At 60.1% G+C, this 17,700-nt stretch overlaps 1 protein-coding gene across 2 annotated transcripts; it reads left to right on the forward strand.

The window, feature by feature from the left end:
• The first annotated feature begins 535 nt into the window (after window positions 1-535).
• On the forward strand, window positions 536-16,267 carry B3GNT3 (UDP-GlcNAc:betaGal beta-1,3-N-acetylglucosaminyltransferase 3). Of its 2 annotated transcripts, none has more exons than XM_075902756.1 (2): window positions 536-931; window positions 14,372-16,267. In XM_075902756.1, exon 2 carries the CDS (start codon window positions 14,378-14,380, stop codon window positions 15,524-15,526), a length of 1,149 nt encoding a protein of 382 aa, XP_075758871.1. In that variant the 5' UTR covers window positions 536-931; window positions 14,372-14,377; the 3' UTR covers window positions 15,527-16,267. The 2 variants fall into 2 exon arrangements, with proteins under 2 accessions (XP_075758871.1, XP_075758872.1); XM_075902757.1 differs by lacking the exon at window positions 536-931 and adding an exon at window positions 994-1,159.
• Window positions 16,268-17,700: the final 1,433 nt, after the last annotated feature.

Here is a 17,700-nt window from a genome sequence, read left to right on the forward strand (position 1 = left end):
GGCCAGCCTTTCTGGAAAGAAGCACCCCTTCCCCGGCCCGGCTCCCCCAGCCTGCGTGGAGGGGCTCAGGTGGTGTCCTGTGCCCCTCCCCAGCACAGCCTGGGGTAGCGCGGGGCCGTGGGCCCAAGGCTGGCCCTGTTTTAGTTCAGGGCAAGGAGCCAGAGCTGGGGCGGCGGGAACGGGCCCTACAGAGCTCTCAGCCCCCCGCCTGGGGTTCTCTAAGCGTCCCTGCGCCACGAGAATGTCGGCCCTGCTCAGCTGCTGGGACACCCCATAGGGGACTTCCCTGTGAACGCCAAGGCCGGGCAGGCGAATGGGAGGGGGGCGGGAGGATCAGGGCCTGCCCTAGCTTCCCCCTTGGGGGGGTGCGGCCAGGACTTTCCCCCCTCCCAGCCACACACAAGCACCCCCGTTCTCCCCCCGGCGTCACACACCTTCCTGCACCTCCACCCGCCGCGGCAGGAAACGAGGAGTTGGGAAGGAGGGACCGGTCTCCAGGCTGGGGTGGGGGAAACTGAGGCACACAAGGTCCAGCAAGTCAGCGGCAGAGTTGGCCACTGAAGCCAGCAGCCCCCGCGGCTCGTGAGGCTTCATATCCAGCACCTGCTATTCCAAGCAGGGGAGTAGCAGGTGCTGGATAATTTGTTAAGCTCCGTGGCGGGGCGGGGCAGCCCCAGCCCTCCCCTTGAAGGGCTAATTCCTGCAGGCGGGAGGCAGGAAGAGGGCTTGTGTCTTTCCCTGCAGCCTAAGCTGGGCGTGCCCGTGTTGTCCCCAAGGATAAAAGTCCTACTGCTGCTGCCTGAGTGGGATGCGGACACCCTGACTGCTTCGTTAGCCAGCCCCGGCCCCTTCCCGGTCACCGCTCAAGGCAGCGGCCGGCTGGGGCTGCTCCGTGCCCAGCAGCAGGTGGCTCCTGACTCCCCACCCCGCTGTGAGTACTGGGGGGCCGGCTTGGCTCCGGAGGGGTGGACCCAGAGGGACCAGGCGGGTTTCCTTGCTGTTATCCCAGGCCCTCACCCTCTTCCCTTTCCGGCATTGGGCTCGTCCAGGCAGTAATAGGCCACTGGCTTTTCCTGCCTGGGCTGGGGGGCTCCAATGGAGCCAGGATGGGGGGAGCGTCTTGGGGTCCTGCCTGTCCCGGCCTCAAGATGCCTGAGAGGTAACAGGGGGCCTCTGGCCTGGGGGAGAGGGGCCTGGGATGGGTTTGTGCCGGGGAGGGGTCCGGTGCGGGCTGGGGAGGACCTGGGCCGACTGGGCAGCTCTGCTGGTTCCCAGAGCCCCATCCGGCTAGTGGGGGTAGCAGCGACTTGGCCCCAATTGCAGGACCGGGGGGCCCAACAGGAGGGGGCCCAGCCGGGTTAGGGGGCAGGCGCTGGGCCTTCTTGGAGACCCCAGGCAGCGGCGAGGGTGGCCAGGGGTCTGGTTTGCAACTGGACAGTCCAGTATTTGAGCTTTCAGTTTGGGAAACAAACGGAGACAATAGACCGGAGACAATAGAACTGTCCGGCGTGTTCTCAATCAGACGGAATGTCGATTGTGATGTCACGTCAAGTGTGTCCCCGATTTCTGTTGAAACCATCCGGCGACCCTCGCCAGCGCCGGCTCCTGCCCCCCGCCCGGCCGCTGGCACCAGCCAGGCCTTGCCCCAAACCGAGCCAAGTCCCGGTCGAGTCTCTGCTCTACCCCGGGTTACCTGGGTGTCCCCGTGCCGCCGTTCCTCCGGGATGCTGGCGCCGAGAGACGGCCCCGACCGAGACCAGCAGTTTACCAGGGGCCTCTGTATTAATAGAGCACCGAATCCCCCTCTCTCTGGGCTGTTCGCGGCTGCCGGCCAGGGTGAGAGCGCCTCTTCCAGACACTGTCCTGCTGCAACCCAGGATGCTGCCAGCTCTTGAACTAGCTCTTGCTGTAGTTCCTAAGTCTTATTCGAGCTACACACCCGGCCTGCCTGCTCCCTTTCCCCCTGCATTCCTGCTCTCCCCGCATGCTGGGAAGGTGGAATAAAACCAGCCAACGGTGCAGAAAATCTCCTGCCGGCCGCTGATTTTTGCCCCTTGGCCAACGGCTCCGTTCCCCTTCCTCCAGCTAGGAGCGTGGTCCCAAAGCCAGCGAGGGGCAGGTGGCCGGAACGCCCTGCGTGCCCACCTGCCTGTCTCTACCCGTTCCATGGGGCGGGGTCCCCCCGCTGGCCGGGGATCTGGCTCCAGGGTGCCCTGGAATCCGAACTCCCAGCCCAGGAACGTCTCCTCCTGGCCCCACGGCACCGTTCCTGCAGTTAGAGCTAATTGCTGCTCGCTGCAGCCCGGGCTGCCCCACCCTTTGCTGCTTGGCCCGGGACTGGTTTCTGTTTTCTCCCTGCTCCCTCGAGGTTTCATACACCCCTGATGTGACATGTAATCTGCTCCGATCGGCGGGTGCCCATCCCTCGCATGGGGCACAGCGCCAGCCCTGCCCCTCTCCCGCAGCTGCGATTTCTCTGGCTTCTTTTCTTTGTCTTTCCCAGCGCCGGTGCCATCGGCGTGGCCCAAGTCCCCCACTGGAGTTGCTGGGCTGTAGGGGGAGAGCGCCCCATTCTGGTCCATCCCCAACGCCCCCGGGGACAAGGGGTGCTCTGAGCCCCGGCCAGCAGCCAGGTTGGCACCTCGGACAAGGGCATCGCAGCGGCTCCCAGGCTGGGTATTAAAGGGTTAAGGAGCTAATGGCTGTAAGGGGTCCGGCCGGGCCCCCTAGGGCCAAGCAGAGCCCGTGGGTAGACCCGGACTTGGGTCTGGGGGTTGGGAGCAGGTGCGACTCCTTTGGAGGCCAAACAAAGCCTGTTGGAGAGGCAGGTGGGGACTCCGAAATTAGCCACCCCAGCTATGTGGGGGGCTGGCAGGCTCCCCGATGGCTGAGCCACACCCGGGGGGCTGTGCCTAGTATCAGTCTCCATGGGGCTGGTGCCTTGCCAGCCCCACTTCCGGGGCTGGAAAGCTGCCCACTGGAACGATGACTCAGCCGCCTCTACTAGCCCAATGCCCCTGGGCCAAGGTGTGGGGGAGTCATGGAGCAATTCCTGCCCCTGGTGTGCTGGGGGGAATTGCAGGGGGCTGAGGACTAAGCTAAAGAGCAGGGCTCGGGGTAAGAGGTGCCGTTTCCAGATTTTTTTTGGGGGGGGGGGGGTGGCAGGGCACTTTAACGAAGCTCCTTAGGCACCTGAAAACACCTGTGGGTTTTGCGGGTGATAACTTAGCAATTAACTGATGGGGAAACACTGTTCCGAATTCTTTTACAACGCGAAAACAAGGGGACGCCTCCGTTGGAAGTTCCTTGGCACATTTCGAACAATCAACAGCAAGATCTTCCCAATCTGCGTTCCTGGGGTGTCGGCTTTTTGGACCCTGATGTGGTGCGGTGTCAGTACCTTGCTGGTTGCTAGGCTTGGTGGGGGAGGACCCCCACGGGCGGTTGTCTGTAAGCACGGCCCAGCAAGAGGGCCTCAGGACAGTGACCAAACCGGCTCTACTTGTTAAGGGAAGAGAGGGGACAAAGGGAGTGTGTTTTGGGGGAAGGGTGAGTCTGGGGCTGGAACCATGAGGGAGGCAGACTGAGGTTGGTGGGGCTGAGGGCTAGGGGTGATGGACCCTAACCCAAGGGGTCTGAAACATCCTGGCCCTGACTCCTGTAACCACCTCACGTCCGTGCTGTGCGGTATCCTGGAGGAGCAATAAACCCCCTCTATTCTACTGCTGGAGGAATTTGTTCTTGCTGCTACGGGGGTGCAGGAATGGGGGAACCCCGTTTGCATCGTCACACCTTCACACAGAGTTTGATACTTTTGTACACTCGTGTTTGCCAAGATAAATCACAACGGCTTAGAATCTGCTTTGCCTGGCCTGTATCGCCGTTCTTTGACTGTCTTATGGTCCCAATTGTGAAGAGGCGCATGAGAGAGTGAGTGAGTTGGTGAATTTCTTCCGGGAATGTTTAAAAGTATATTAAACATGAGGGGGGATATGATAGAGGTCTATAAAATCATGAGTGGTGTGGAGAGGGCTGATAAAGAAAAGTTATTTATTAGTTCCCTAAATAGAAGAACTAGAGGACACCAAATGAAATTGATGGGAAGCAGGTTTAAAACTAATAAAAGAAAGTTCTTCTTTACACAGTGTGCAGCCAACCTGTGGAACTCCTTGCCAGAGGAGGCTGTGAAGGCTAGGACTATAATAGAGTTTAAAGAGAAGCTAGATAATTTCATGGAGGTTAGGTCCATAAAAGGCTATTAGCCAGGGGATAGAAATGGTGTCCTTGGCCTCTGTTTGTCAGAGGCTGGAGAGGGATGGCAGGAGACAAATCGCTTGATCATTGTCTTCGGTCCACCCTCTCTGGGGCACCTGGTGCTGGCCACTGTTGGCAGACAGGCTACTGGGCTAGATGGACCTTTGGTCTGACCCAGTACGGCCGTTCTTATGTTCTTATATACATGTACCGAAAAACAAACAACGCTCCAGGTAAAAGCTGACCAACAGATAACGCCGTGGTCTCATCTGGGCTGGGAAAAATCAGCAAAAATAGAATCGCCAGATTTCTACCGTCCTTTACAACACAAAACAAACAAAAACCACAGTAGCCACAAAGTAGCCCAATTTATGTAAACATTTTCCTTAATACCACATTGGTCTATACCTAAAAAAAAAAAAAAGACCCATTCTCAAGACTATAAGGAAATGTGTTTTGCCCATGAAAGCTCATGGTCCTACCAACGGTGCAGTTGGACTCTGTATCTGTTCCAAAGATCAAATTAAAATCAGATCTTCTTATATGTTTGTTAGAAAGGCAACCGAATATCAGGAGGGTGTTTTTAATTCCCCCACCTCCCCCAAAAAAGCAAATCTTGTTAACTTAAACCAAGCCTAGGATAAAAAAATCTCAGGGGTAGCTGTGTTAGTCTGTAACTTTAAAAACAAGTGACACCGGAGAGACTAACCACAGCGTGTGGACTCATGAGCTTTCGTGGATAAAACCTACTTCATCAGCTGAATTGCAGTGGAAATAACAGAAACCAAGATATATATAAAAGCAGGAAAAGTACCTGTCCATTGTAGGACCTGTATTATGATTCTCTTTTGATGAGTCTTTCCGGTGGTACAGGACCACGCGTTGGTTTTAAAGTTACAGGCGAACAGGGCGATCCCTCTGAGCCTGTTTCAAAGGGTGGGTGTTAGCAGCGTAGATCTATTTGCTCAGCTTACTATTTGCTCTATTTGCTCAGTCATGGCTTGGGCTTAGTTAGATGTTTTTTTGCAGAGAGCTTTGAATAAATGCAAGGGATGGGAAGGAAGGTCCTGGTGTGATGCTCAGAGGATCCGAGTACGCCCGTCACTTCTAGGCCATGCATGGAAGGTCCATCCCGGGTTAAGCAAACAGGAGCTCTGAGGACTCCTGGGTTGGAAGAGGAGGGCGCATCGACCCGGGCCAAGGCGCTGGGAGGTGAAGGGGATTTGGGTGACGGGTGTTTCCAAGCGCCCGCCCGCCCCAAAGTCCCCCTGGATCTTTTCTGTCCCTAGGCCTTTCCCACCCACTTCACTGCCTCCCTGCTGGCTCCCATCTGTGCCGGGGGGCTTGGTGCTGAGCTATCCCTGACCCAAGGAGTCACCCTGGGCTTCTGGCAGTGTGTTTTGGGGGGTATTGAGTGTGTGTAGTGGGGGCAGGGTATTCTGGCTCACAGGTTGTCCCCACACTTGGCCCCTCGGTCCCTGAGTGGGCTCCCCCCTCCAGCGCGGCAGCCCCTTCTCGGGGAGCCCCCTCCCGTGCGGCGACCCTCTCGTGGGGGGCCCGCTCTCACCTGGGGGGTCTGCCCCTCCGCCTCCGGGACGGCGCCTCTCAGGGCCTCCAGCCGCCTGCCTCCTCCATGAGCCCCTTCGGGGGGACCCCCCCGGGGTCTCCCCCCCCCAGAGGGAATAGCGCCCCCCTGTTCTCTAGTTGAGAGCGACTCTCGGCCAGCCCCAAACCGGAGGGTTTATTGAGCTTTGAACGCAGCAAAGGATCCCGCAGGCCTCTCAGCTCCCCCCCCCCCCGGCCCAGCCCTGCCTGCTCTGCCCTCTGTCCCGAACAGCCCCCGGCTCCCAGCAGAGCCTCCAATACCCCGGCACCCCCCATTGTAACCGGGTCACCTGGGCCCCTCTTCTCCGTGTCCTCTGGGCAGGGCCGGGGGCTCCAGTTCTGGGCTGTTCTCTGCCGTGACAAACGTCCTCTCCCCTAGTGACATTAAACCAGTAACCTCCTGGGCTCTGAGCGCCCCCTCTGCACGCAGCCCCCCGAACCCCCGAAACTCCCCCCTTCCTCCCCCCCTGGCTCACCGCCAGCCAGGAGCCGAGTGGCTGGTATGGGTGCAAGGCCCCGCCAGGGACCCGGGTCCCGCTCTGATTCTTGGGGGGCCTGCCCCTGGCAGATCTGCGTCCTGCAAGGGCCAGGAGGTGCCGGTGATGCAGGGCAGCAACCTAGGAGCAGGCTGGGGGCTTCTCTGCTCCGTGTGCGCCGGAACCCGGCCGTCCCCGCTGTCGGGGCCCAATCCTGCAGGAGGGCAGAGGTGCTGGCAGGGAGGTAGGCGCGTGACTCCCGCCACGGCGCTTGGCCAGAGGTGCACCCCGCTGCCTGGCCTCGGGACGGTCCCTTCCGAAGGAGCAGCCCGGCTCTGCCTGTCGCCGGGCCAGCGTGCCGCAGGGAAACTCCGCTGGCACTAAGCAAACATCCAGGGTGACGCTTGCAGCTGTGGCTCGGCTAATTGGGCCGGTGCCTGACGTGCCTCGGGAGAGCAAACACGCCTCGCGGGGCGCTGCCAGCGGAGACCACGTGGGCACGGGGGGGGGGGGGGGGTTGCCAAGCGGGCGGCACCATAGCTGCAGCGGGGGGGCACGGCTCCGGAGCTTGGCTCTAGGACGGGAGCAGCCGGCACCCTCTTTCCCACGTTGAGATGCTGGTCTCGGAGCCGGGGTAAGTCGGCCCCGTGGAGCTGGCGCCAGCCGACCAGGAACCCGTCTCTGCCCGGCCTCCGGTGAGGAACATGGCGTGTAGGGGGAGAGGGAGGCGTGGGGAAGACAGGCCCTTGGGAATGCAGGAGACATGCAGCTTGGCCCGCTCCCCGGTGCCCCGGCCCTGCTCCCGACTTCCGGGGACACTGATTGGGGAGCAGCTCGAGTCCCGTCTCCTCCCCGGCGTAGCCGGATGCGCGTGGACAGGAGGGCATTGTCTCAACGCAGCCGTTTGGGAGTTGGTGGCTCTTGGATGGGTTCAGACGCTCGGCAGATTCAGGCCGTCGGCACCGTGTGAGTTACAATCAGAGCACGATTGTCTCAGATTCCCGGCCGACGTGGCTGTTGCGGCGACGCTCGGGCGGCGTCGGGCGCGTCTATGGGAGCCGAGCAGGCCAGAGGCGTGTTGTGCTTCAGTGAAAGCACAGAGACCGGTGTCGAGCTGGGGCCTGCGGCAAATCCACGCGACCATCAACGCCTCCCCTCCCTGAGCAGAACTCGTGCAACGCCCAGGTGGCTGCTCTGGGCGCTGGTGCGGCCGGCGAGAGTTTAACAATTAAGATTCTGAGCCGTAGCAACCAGGAGAGGCTGAGCACGACGGATGAATTCCAGGCCCTGACTCCAGAGAAAGCCAGGCGCCAGACACAGGGAGCTACCAGGAAAACGAAATCAGTTGAAATGTTTTCCTGTTGGAAAACCAGCAGCATTGTGTGGCACAGCCGCCCTGAGGGTGGTCCTTCCACACGGATCAGGTGTGGGTTTCACTGGTCATGGAAGCCAAGGGAATATTTACCGAGAGGCTAACAAAAATACACATGTAGTATCAAGCGCGTCCGCGGGCAAACCTGACTTCTTCAGATGCTATGACCCTCACCTGTATCCTACGTGTAGATTTTTGTTAGTCTCTCAGCATGTGTCGACTGCACCGGTAGCTCGAAATAAGTGATGCAATTTGCCTCGCTTATTTCAAGTGCATTCCGAAAAAGCTCACTTCGCAATCTGCCGCTGTCACCACGGCACCAAATTTCGAACCACACCGCTTGAAAATGTCGGGGAATGTGGGTAGGAAACCTCTGAAGTTGTTCCCCGTTTCCCTAGACAAGTTGAATTTCTGGGTCGAGCCGGGTGAAACTTTTCTGATAAATGCATTTTGGGCTGACATTGTTTTTTTTTTTCAGGTCCCCAAAACTAATTGCAAATAAATGTAGGTTGAATTTAGCTGATTGGCTAGAAAAATAGTTTTTTTTTCTTTTTAAAGTCAAACTGTGTCATCCACTTGGAAACGAAACCTTTCGAGTTTTGGTTTTGGAGATGGCGTTTCATTGAGGAATGTAGCAAAATGAAACCAAAAAAGGGACGGAGCTTCCCTTTCCCTTGAATTATTTTTAACAAACAAAATGTTTCATTTGACTGAAAACAAGCAAATATTCGGTGAGGGGAAAACCGGGCAAATTCCGTTGTGGGTTCAAACAGAAACAGGTTTTTATTTTTCTTTCACTTTTTTCAGTTTTTCTTTCACTTTTTTCAGCTCCATCTGAGAATCAATTCACTTGGCTCTACGCCTGTGTTTCTGGGTTCGGTTCCTGGCTCTGGGAGGAAGTGTGAGGGGGACCCGGGACTCAGGACTCCTGAGTTCTGTTCTTGGCTCTGCTACTGATGGGTGACCTTTGTCATTTCCCCTGGCTGCCCAGGTTGGCACTGAGAAGGTTAATTTGTGAAATCTGTAAAAGGCAATGAGATAAGGGGGTGGCATATACGTCAGCAGCATGGTTTACTGCAGGTGTTGGTTTCTTCTGCTCTTCTGACACTCTGCCAATGCTCACAACCTGCTATTCAGGGCTGGTTTGCTTTCTCCACCAACTTTGCAAACACAGACTAACCCTGTGGTCAGGAAGGATTATCAAGCAATCTGAGCCTCAGAAAGATTCGGGGGGAAGGAAGGGGGTTGGATTTCCCCCCCCCCCCCCCCCGAGGCTGCACGGTGAAATGGGATTGGAATGCCAGGCTCCCAGCCTGCTGCTTCCCCTCACTAGGCAACGCTGCCTCTGGTGTTTCATGAGCTCACTAGGGACTGATCTTTCATTGAGGGCATGCTCTCTCCGCGGGAGGGGGCCGGAGGTAAAGCCCACAATCCAAGGAGGACAATGACCCCGTTTTACCCGTGGGGAGGGAAGGGACAATCTGTGTCCCCGCTGACCCCAAGGTTGTGGCGAGAGTCCCTGCAAAACGTGCCGTGAGAGGGTTCTTGTGCACCCACCTCTCTGTGCCCCTGTGTTCACTGTGCTTTGGCACTGACGGGGTTGAATCAATGTATCCCTTGGGAACAAATACACCTTTGGTTGTGATACCAAAGCTGCCCCTGCTCCGCCCTGGAGCTGAGCCAGGAACGAAATCCCAAGATCCCAGCGCCCCGCTTTGTCAGTAGCTTTGGGGGGCCGATCCAGGGGGCTAAAAGCCAGGGCAGGGGGTGAGGCCGGTGTGCTCAGGCGATACCCGGCCCATGACCTACCCACTTTCAAACAGGTGGCTGCCCAGCTGCTTTCAGACCGTCCCGGCTGGTTCTTGGACTCTTTCGCCAGCCCAGGGCTGTCATTTAGTGGCCCTGCAGCTCCGGGTGCAGAGATTGGGCAAGGGGCAGGCGCCCGTGCCAAGCCGTGGGCGAGCCGGGGTTGGTTGCCAGGGCTGGTTGCTGCGGCTGGTACTTGGGCTCTGTTCCGCAAGCAGAGCGAGCTGGGTCCTTGCCTGCCAACTGGGAGCAAGTCGGGAAGCGTGTGGACCTGCCAGCGAGGAGATACAGGGACTGAGCCTCCAGGAAGGGGCTGGGGTCTTGGGCCATGGGGGTTCAGGTTGCAGGCAGGGGAGGTGAGACACCCGAGGGGGAAGCGCAGGGTCGGATGAGTAGAGGCCTCCTGTGATGGGGCTACCTGCTCTGGATGGGCGGGTAGCTGCATCCGCCGAGGTGGGGGCGCAAATCTCCACGGCTCACTTTTGCGGCTGCAGATGCACCGTTCTGTATCCATGCAGGGCTCACCCCCCCTTAAACGACCCTCTGCAGCCCCCTCCTCCTGGGTGGGCCCCTGAGGGCGTGGGAGGCATGGGATGCGGTTGAAAACTCGGGGAGATCGGGAGAGGTCCCGGATGATTGGAAAAAGGCAAATGTAGCGCCCAGCTTTAAGAAAGGGAAGACGGACAAGCCAGGGAACTACAGCCCGCTCAGCCCGGAAAAATCAGGGAGGGGCTCCTCAAATAATCCATTCTGAACCCCTCAGAAGAGGGGAAGTGATCAGGAATAGTGACATGGATTCACCAAGGGCAAGTCCTGCCTGGCCAATCTGCTTAGCTTCTAGGATGAGGTGCCTGGCTCTGTGGACGGGGGGGCGTCCGTGGCTGTGGTAGACCTTGACTTTAGCAAGGCTTTTGCTCCGGTCTCCCACAAGATTCTTGCCAGCAAGGTAAGGAAGTCTGGATTGGATACATGGCCTGTCAGGTGGATAGAAAGCTGGCTAGATTGTGGGTAGTGATCAACGGCTCCATGTCAGGTTGGCGGTGGCTTTCAAGCAGAGCGCCCCAAGGGTCGGTTCTAGGGCTGGTTTTGTTCAATATCTTTATGAATGACCTGGAGGAGGGGATGGGTTGCACCCTCGGCAAGTTTGCAGGTGACACTAAGCGAGGGGGAGAGGTAGATAGGCTGGAGGGCAGGGGTAGGGTCCAGAGTGGCCTGGACAGATTAGAGGATTGGGCCCAAAGAAATCGGATGAGGTTCAGCAAGGACAAGGGCAGAGTCCTGCCCTTGGGACGGAAGAATCCCCAGTATTGTTACAGGCTGGATGGCTAAGTAGCAGTTCAGCAGAAAAGGCCCCGGGGTTTCCAGGGGATGAGAAGCTGGCTAGGAGTCAACAGGGCGCCTTTGAAGCCAAGCGGGCGAATGGCGTATTAGGAGGAGCATTGCCAGCAGATCCAGAGAAGTGATTATTCCTGTTTGTTCGGCTCTGGTGAGGCCACATCTGGAGTGTTGTGTCCAGTTCTGGGCCCCCCACTACAGGAAGGACGTGGACGCATTGGAGAGGGTCAGCAAAATGATTAGGGGGCTGGAGCACATGACCCATGACAATGGTCCCCAACCGGGAGATCAGGACCTACCGGTAGGTCTTGGCGCCTCTAATAGGTGATCCCGACTGGTTTGATCAGGAAGCTCTGGAGCGCTGGCACTTCAGTTTCCCCTCCACCCAGTGTCCTGCTGCTCCCACCCTCTGCCTTGCAGCTGCCCACTTGGGAGCCTCCTGCTTGCTGTGCAGGGTGTGTGTGGGGGGAGATGGGGGCAGTGATGTCAGGGTGTCCCCCCCCCCCCACTTCTGTACCCTGTCTCCACACAGGGAGAAGGGGATGGAGGGAGCGTGGCAGTGCAAATCTGTCACTCTCACCCACCGGCTGTGTCTAGACTGGCAAGTTTTTCCGCAAAAGCAGCTGCTCTCGAAGAAAAACTTGCCAGCTGTCTACACTGGCCGTTTGAATTGCCACAAGAGCACTGGCTTCCCACTGTCTGAAATCAGCGCTGCTTGTGGAAATACTGTGCTGCTCCCGTGCGGGCAGAAGTCCCTTTTGCGCAGAAGGGCCAGTGTCGGCAGCTCAGGTTTGTTTTGCGCAAAAAAGCCCCGATTGCGAAAATGGCGATCGGGGCTTTTTTGCACAAAAGTGCGTCTAGATTGGCCACGGACGCTTTTCCGCAAAAAGCCTTTTTTGCGGAAAAGCGTCCGTGCCAATCTAGACGCTCTTTTCCGCAAATGCGTTTAACGGAAAAGTTTGCCGTTAAACGCATTTGCGGAAAGTCATGCCAGTGTCGACGTAGCCACTGTGTGTGTCTGTCATTCTCCCAAACGCACACTGTCCGTCCCTCTCCTCGCCTGACCCAACACGCACGTGGGGGGCTGTTGTTGTGTCTTGTACTGCTTGCAAAGTGGGTTAGTTTGGGGGTTTGACAGGCCTGTGCAGTTCACCGCGTTCATTTCTCTCTCGCGCTTTACATGGAATTCTTTGAGGGCCGAGTTCTCAAATGCTGAACCTGCCGTGGCTGGCGTTGTTCTCCCTGTGGAATTGTTGCTCCTGGGAGCGGCTGGCATGTCCCTGCAGCCCCGGAGAGAGGCAGAGCAGGGGGTCCCCCCGTGCCGTCCTTGCCTGCAGACGCCGCTCCTGCAGCTCCCCTTGATCTGTAATGGGGAACCGGGGCCCCTAGAAGCTGTGGGCTCAGGGCCTGTGTGTGGTGGCGTGTCGGGTACCCCCCGATCCTGCACCCCGTCGGCAGCAAGATGAGACTCCGCCAGCTGGTAGAATAGAGAGGGTTTAGTGCTGCTCCAGGACACAGCACAGCACGGACGTGATGTGGTTCCAGGAGTCAGGGCCAGGTTACAGGAGTTAGCCCCCTTGGGATAGGGGTCCACAGGCCCCCGAACTCCCAGTACTCAGCCGAGTCTCTCCTCTTCATTTCATCACAGTCAGAAAACTGCCCCTTCTCCAAGCCACCCCCTTCCTTTGTTCACACCCCTTCCCTGGACAGGTAAGAACCAGCTGGGCCATGAACTACTGACCTGAGGGTCCTCTGGGTGGCCCCCCGCTGGGCAGTGCTTCCAGACGCAGGCCAGTAGGGGTCACCACAGCCCAAGCATAGCGACCAGAGAATGGCCGAACGGACAGCACCCCCCACTACATCACACTGTCCAACGGGACAGAGCCCCCGACAGGCCCTCCCCCGGACCCAAGCGGAGCAGAGCCGGCCTCAAAGTCAGAAGTTCCAGAGATGGAGAAGCCAGTCCCCCGGTAGCTCACTGACCGCACTGCACCTTGCTTCTCCAGGGCTCCCCCTGATTGCAGTAGGGGGGTGCAAGGAGCCCCGGGTACGGATCTCTCCATTGTCCTGGAGTTCGAGTGCTAAGGTGCAAGCGGCTGTCACAGCCCCATCCGGCCTAGGAGGCAAAGGATTCTAGGGTAGTAGCAGTAACCGGGCTGGGGGTGGGGTGGGGGACACCTTGCACCCCCCCATGACGTCCAGGCCCTGACTGGTGTGTATCTGTGCTGTGAGCTGAGTGCATATCCTATCGATAGTAGCCCAATGTCTGTGACTCTGCAACGCTGAAACGCCGGCTGTTCCCTCTGGGCGGCGCTGTTGCCTCCCGCCGTGGCGCTCGGCTGACTTCTGCGCCGCTCAGCCGGGCCGCCGCGTGGGAGCAAGTGGCGCAAGCGGCTATTGGGGCCCTGCGCTCCCCAAACGGCCGCTTGCTCCTATGCGGCGGCCCGGCTGAGCGGCGCAGAAGTCAGCCGAGCGCCACGGCGGGAGGCGAAGGGGGCTGGTGCGGTGACGTACACGCCCAGGGGGCGGGGCCTGGACGAGCGTGCATGCCCGACGGAGACAGAGGAGAGAGAGTGAGAGGCAGGAGGGGGAGAAGAGAAAGAGAGAGAGGCAGAAGGTGGAGGAGAGCTGAGAGAGAGGGGGAGGCAGTAGGAGGAGGAGAGAGAGAGCGAGAGACACAGAGAGAGACCAGAGGTTCAGGAGAGAAGACTGATGTGGAGGAGAGACCTGAAAATCCCGTCTTATGATGGGCTAATTGGCTAGTGGTTGAACAGCAGGGGAGTCTAAAGCATGTGCGCGCACCACTGCCCCCTACAGGGAGGAACCAGCACTGCTCTACTGTGTCTCCTAGGGCCTATACTGCTACATGGAGATCCTCCCTTTTGGGAAGAGCAGCTGACTTCTGCCCCTTGTGTTGCTGTGGAGTTTTGCATGGCCCCCTGGTGGGCAGCTGACCTCCAGGGTGTGCAGGGCGTTTCTCCCTGGCTGTGTTGGGAATCCCATTTCCAAAAACCCTGCAGCTACGGAGGGCTCAGATTCCTGGTGCTGACTTTGCATTCCGCTCCTATGCCGACAAGGGGCCGGGGGAGAGGGAGAACTGCCCCAAACTGGAATTTGGGCAGTCGCCTCTTCCCCGCCTACCCGTCCATCCCTCCAATAAGCTGCAGCAAAGTGCCAACCAGCGGGAAGCGGGGAGGGTGGGGGTGTCGGGCTGCACAGGGCAGTGCCCAGCCGGCTTTCCACTGGCCATGGTCGCATGGCACCTCTGAAAATCCAGCTGCTTCAGATGTGGTGCTTACACATGGCTTGGGGAGGGAGCCGAGGTTTGGGGCCAAGGCCGTAGTGAAGGGGGCAGGAAAGGAGAGCAGCATCCAGGTGGCGGGGCAGGCTGGCTGCGGAGGAGGAGATGTCTCTGCTCCTGCCCGCCCCCCCACAGGGCAGAGCAGGGCAGGGACGGGGGAACGGTTGGGGGTGCAGCCGCGTGTGTCGGTTATCAGCCCCTGCCTCGGTTTCTCTCTTGCAGCGGAAGATGGCGCTTCGCTGGGGCTACAAGCTTGAGGTCTTCGTCCTGGCAGCCGTGGGGCTCAGCGGCCTCCTCTTCCTCCTCAAGGCTAACGAGGATGAGTTCCTGCAGACGGGGGTCAGGAGGCTGAGCGGGACCCCGGCCCCCAGCCCGGCACCCCCCAGCACCCCGCCCCCCCCGCTCCACATCCCCCCCTGCCACGAGAACGCCTCGGTGGCCAACATCTCCGGCTTTGCCGACCTGCCCAGCCACATCCAGGACTTCCTGCGCTACAAGCATTGCCGGGCCTTCCCCCAGCTGCTGGACGTGCCCGACAAGTGCGGGGGGCCCGATGGCTCCCCCGAGGTCTTCCTCCTCCTGGCCATCAAGTCCTCGCCCATTAACTACGAGCGGCGAGAGGTCATCCGCAAGACCTGGGGGGAGGAGCGGGACTACCACGGGCTCCGCGTCCGCCGGCTCTTCCTGGTCGGCGAGGCGGGGGACCGGCGGGAGGCCCGCAAGCTGAACCAGCTGCTGCGGCTGGAGGCGGCCGCCTCGGGGGACGTGCTGCAGTGGGCCTTCCGCGACAGCTTCTTCAACCTCACCCTCAAGCAGGTGCTGTTCCACGACTGGCTGGCGGCCCGCTGCCCCGGGGCCCGCTTCGTCCTCAACGGGGACGACGACGTCTTCGTGCACACGGGCAACGTGGTGCGCTACGTGCTGGACCGGCCGAGCGAGGCCCACCTCTTCGTGGGCCAGCTCATCGCCCACGTGGGGCCCGTCCGGGAGAAGTGGAGCAAGTACTACGTCCCCAAGCAGGTCGCCGCCTCCGACGCCTACCCGCCCTACTGCGGTGGGGGCGGGATCCTCATGTCCGGCTTCACCGCCCGCGTCATCCACCGGGAGTCGCAGGCCATCGAGCTCCTGCCCATCGACGACGTCTACCTGGGCATGTGCCTGGAGAAAGCCGGCCTGGCCCCGGCCTCCCACGCGGGCATCCGGACCGTGGGCGTCAGGGTGCCCTCTGCCAAGCTGGAGTCCTTTGACCCCTGCTACTACAACGAGCTGCTGCTGGTGCACCGCTTCGTGCCCTACGAGACGCTGCTCATGTGGCACGCCATCCACGAGCCGGACCTGCACTGCGGGAAGAGGCTGCAGGTCTATGACCACGTCTGAGGGGCCCCAGGGGCCCGAGGGGAGGGGTGCCAGGAGCCCAAGGGGAGGGGCCCAAGGGGAGGGCCATCACGAAGGTCTTTGTGGCTGGGCCCCACGCACTCCAAACAGGTCACCCGTGGCGTTCTCTCGTGGCCTGTTCCAGGAAGTCCCGCCTCCACGGAGGCGGGACTTCCAGGAAGACGCCACCGCAGGGCTTTCTGGCGGCTGGCACGTAGGGAGGGCCCAGAGATGCTGAACAGCTCGCCGACTTCCAGGTCCTTCCCTGTGCCAACTGGCTAGACCCATTTTGTCAGTGGCGTTTACCTCGGCTCCTCCCTTCCCGGTGGCTGTACTAGACACTTCGAGTTGCTGTGGAGTCACCCTGCTTCCGAGAACGCAGATGCTGGAAGCGGCCACTCTGCCGGGTGGAGGGGGGAATTTTCTGCCTCCTTGACTAACTGGCACGTTGGCAACTGGTGCTCAAATCCCGGGGCAGGACGTCACTGGCTTGGCCGATGCCCAGATCTTGGCTCGGATGCGGCATCTCCGGGGCCGAATGTCCAAATGCTGCAGGTAGCAGAGGGTGTGCCGGCCCAGCCTCAGTTTCCCTGGCAGCACTAGCTGCGAGCAATGCCACCTTGCACCTGCCCAGAGCTCCGGGCCGCAGCGTAGCCACCATCCCGTAAAGTCGATCGAATTGTGCCCAGTCAAGCCAACGGTGAATTTTGGCTCGGGGGTGGAAGCAGACAGTACGAGGGGGGAGGGATTTGGTGTTCTCAGCGGCCGCCGGGGCTCTCTGGCCTGCCTCGCTGAGGCACAGTCCCCTTGCTGCTGGCGGTTTGGCTGTTGGGTATATTGACCGGCAGGACTACTGCTGCCACCTGCTCAGAAGAGCAGAGAGACGTGACGTCTGCTCCCCGCCTCTCTCCCCGGACCTGCCCGCCGGTGGAAATGTTTGGGGGAGGCCCCACAGAGAAGAACCGGGCTGGGCCTGGCTTCTTGGGACCCCAACCGGGGCTGGGGATGCCGGGTGTAAAACCGCACGTCTGCGGGGGAGCAAACGGGCCCCTCCCGTCCCGGTGGGCTAACACCCGGCCGCCCCTCTCCTCCGGGGGCACAGTCCCGCAGGGCTGGGTTACTGCATTGCTCCCCTGCCTCCGAAAACCAGGCCTGTGCCCGAGACCCTTACAGGACACGGCTGCTCCTCACTGGGCTGGAGGCTTTCGGTTCAGGCCTGGGATGTGTAGGACGTGAGGACGGGGCGACAGCCGAGCCCACAACCTTCCCCCGCTCTGCCCAATCGCAGGGCAAAAGTGTTAAACCCGACCCCCATCCCCACCCCCACCCCGGCCGTTTCTGTTCCTCAAGGTAGAAAGTGACCAAGATGAGCCACCAGCGCCGGGCGCCTCTCGCACCCTGTTGGCCGCATCCCCAGCTCTGACGCACGTCGGAGACTTTGCCACTTTAATTGCCTTTCATGGGATCCACGACCCCAGAGTTTCCTGAGTCCCCGGCCTTGGAGTGTTTGTTTAATCTGTTGCGCCAGCTCTTGGGCTGTTCCTGTGCCCTTCGGAACCGGGCACCTCAATTGTTCAGCTTCGCACCTGGTGGCGAGCGAGAGGCAGATCTCCCCCGGCTCTATCAGCAGGCCAGATAACACGGCCCCAGCCCTTCCCGCACCCATAAAAAAAGCCACCCCGAAGTGTCAAGAAACTGACGCTCGGGTTCTACATTCACCACCTGGCGTGGCAAGAGGCCATCGCCGCCCCCGGGCCGTGGCAGAGTTCTCTTGCCGCCCCATCCCTCGTGGCGGGGGTGGGTTCGCTCCGCACGCTGCCACCCGGACTTGGGGGGGGGGGGGAAGCCCCCAGCCCTTTGGGCTCCTTGACTGTTGGGGTGAGGGTTTGCTAGCTCGCAGGCCCCCTCCTGCTCTCCCCTCCCCCCCCCCCCCCCCCCGGCTTGTCCTGCTCTTCCTGCCATGGGCCCTGGGAAGGTTTTTGCCGGGGCAGGCCTGCACCAGAACGTCCCTGCTCTGACCCCGCCACACCGTGACTTCTGCCCCTGCCTGGTGGGGCCTTAACCCAGGGGAAACTGAGGCCTGCCAGCTGGGTGGCTTGGTTCTGTTCCCCCTTCTCCTGAGAACTGGCACTGAAATAAATTATTTTCTAACAGCTTGGCTGCTTGCTGGGGGCAGA

The sequence above is a fragment of the Pelodiscus sinensis genome, chromosome 19, assembly GCF_049634645.1.
Source record: "Pelodiscus sinensis isolate JC-2024 chromosome 19, ASM4963464v1, whole genome shotgun sequence".
NCBI lineage: Eukaryota > Metazoa > Chordata > Testudines > Trionychidae > Pelodiscus > Pelodiscus sinensis.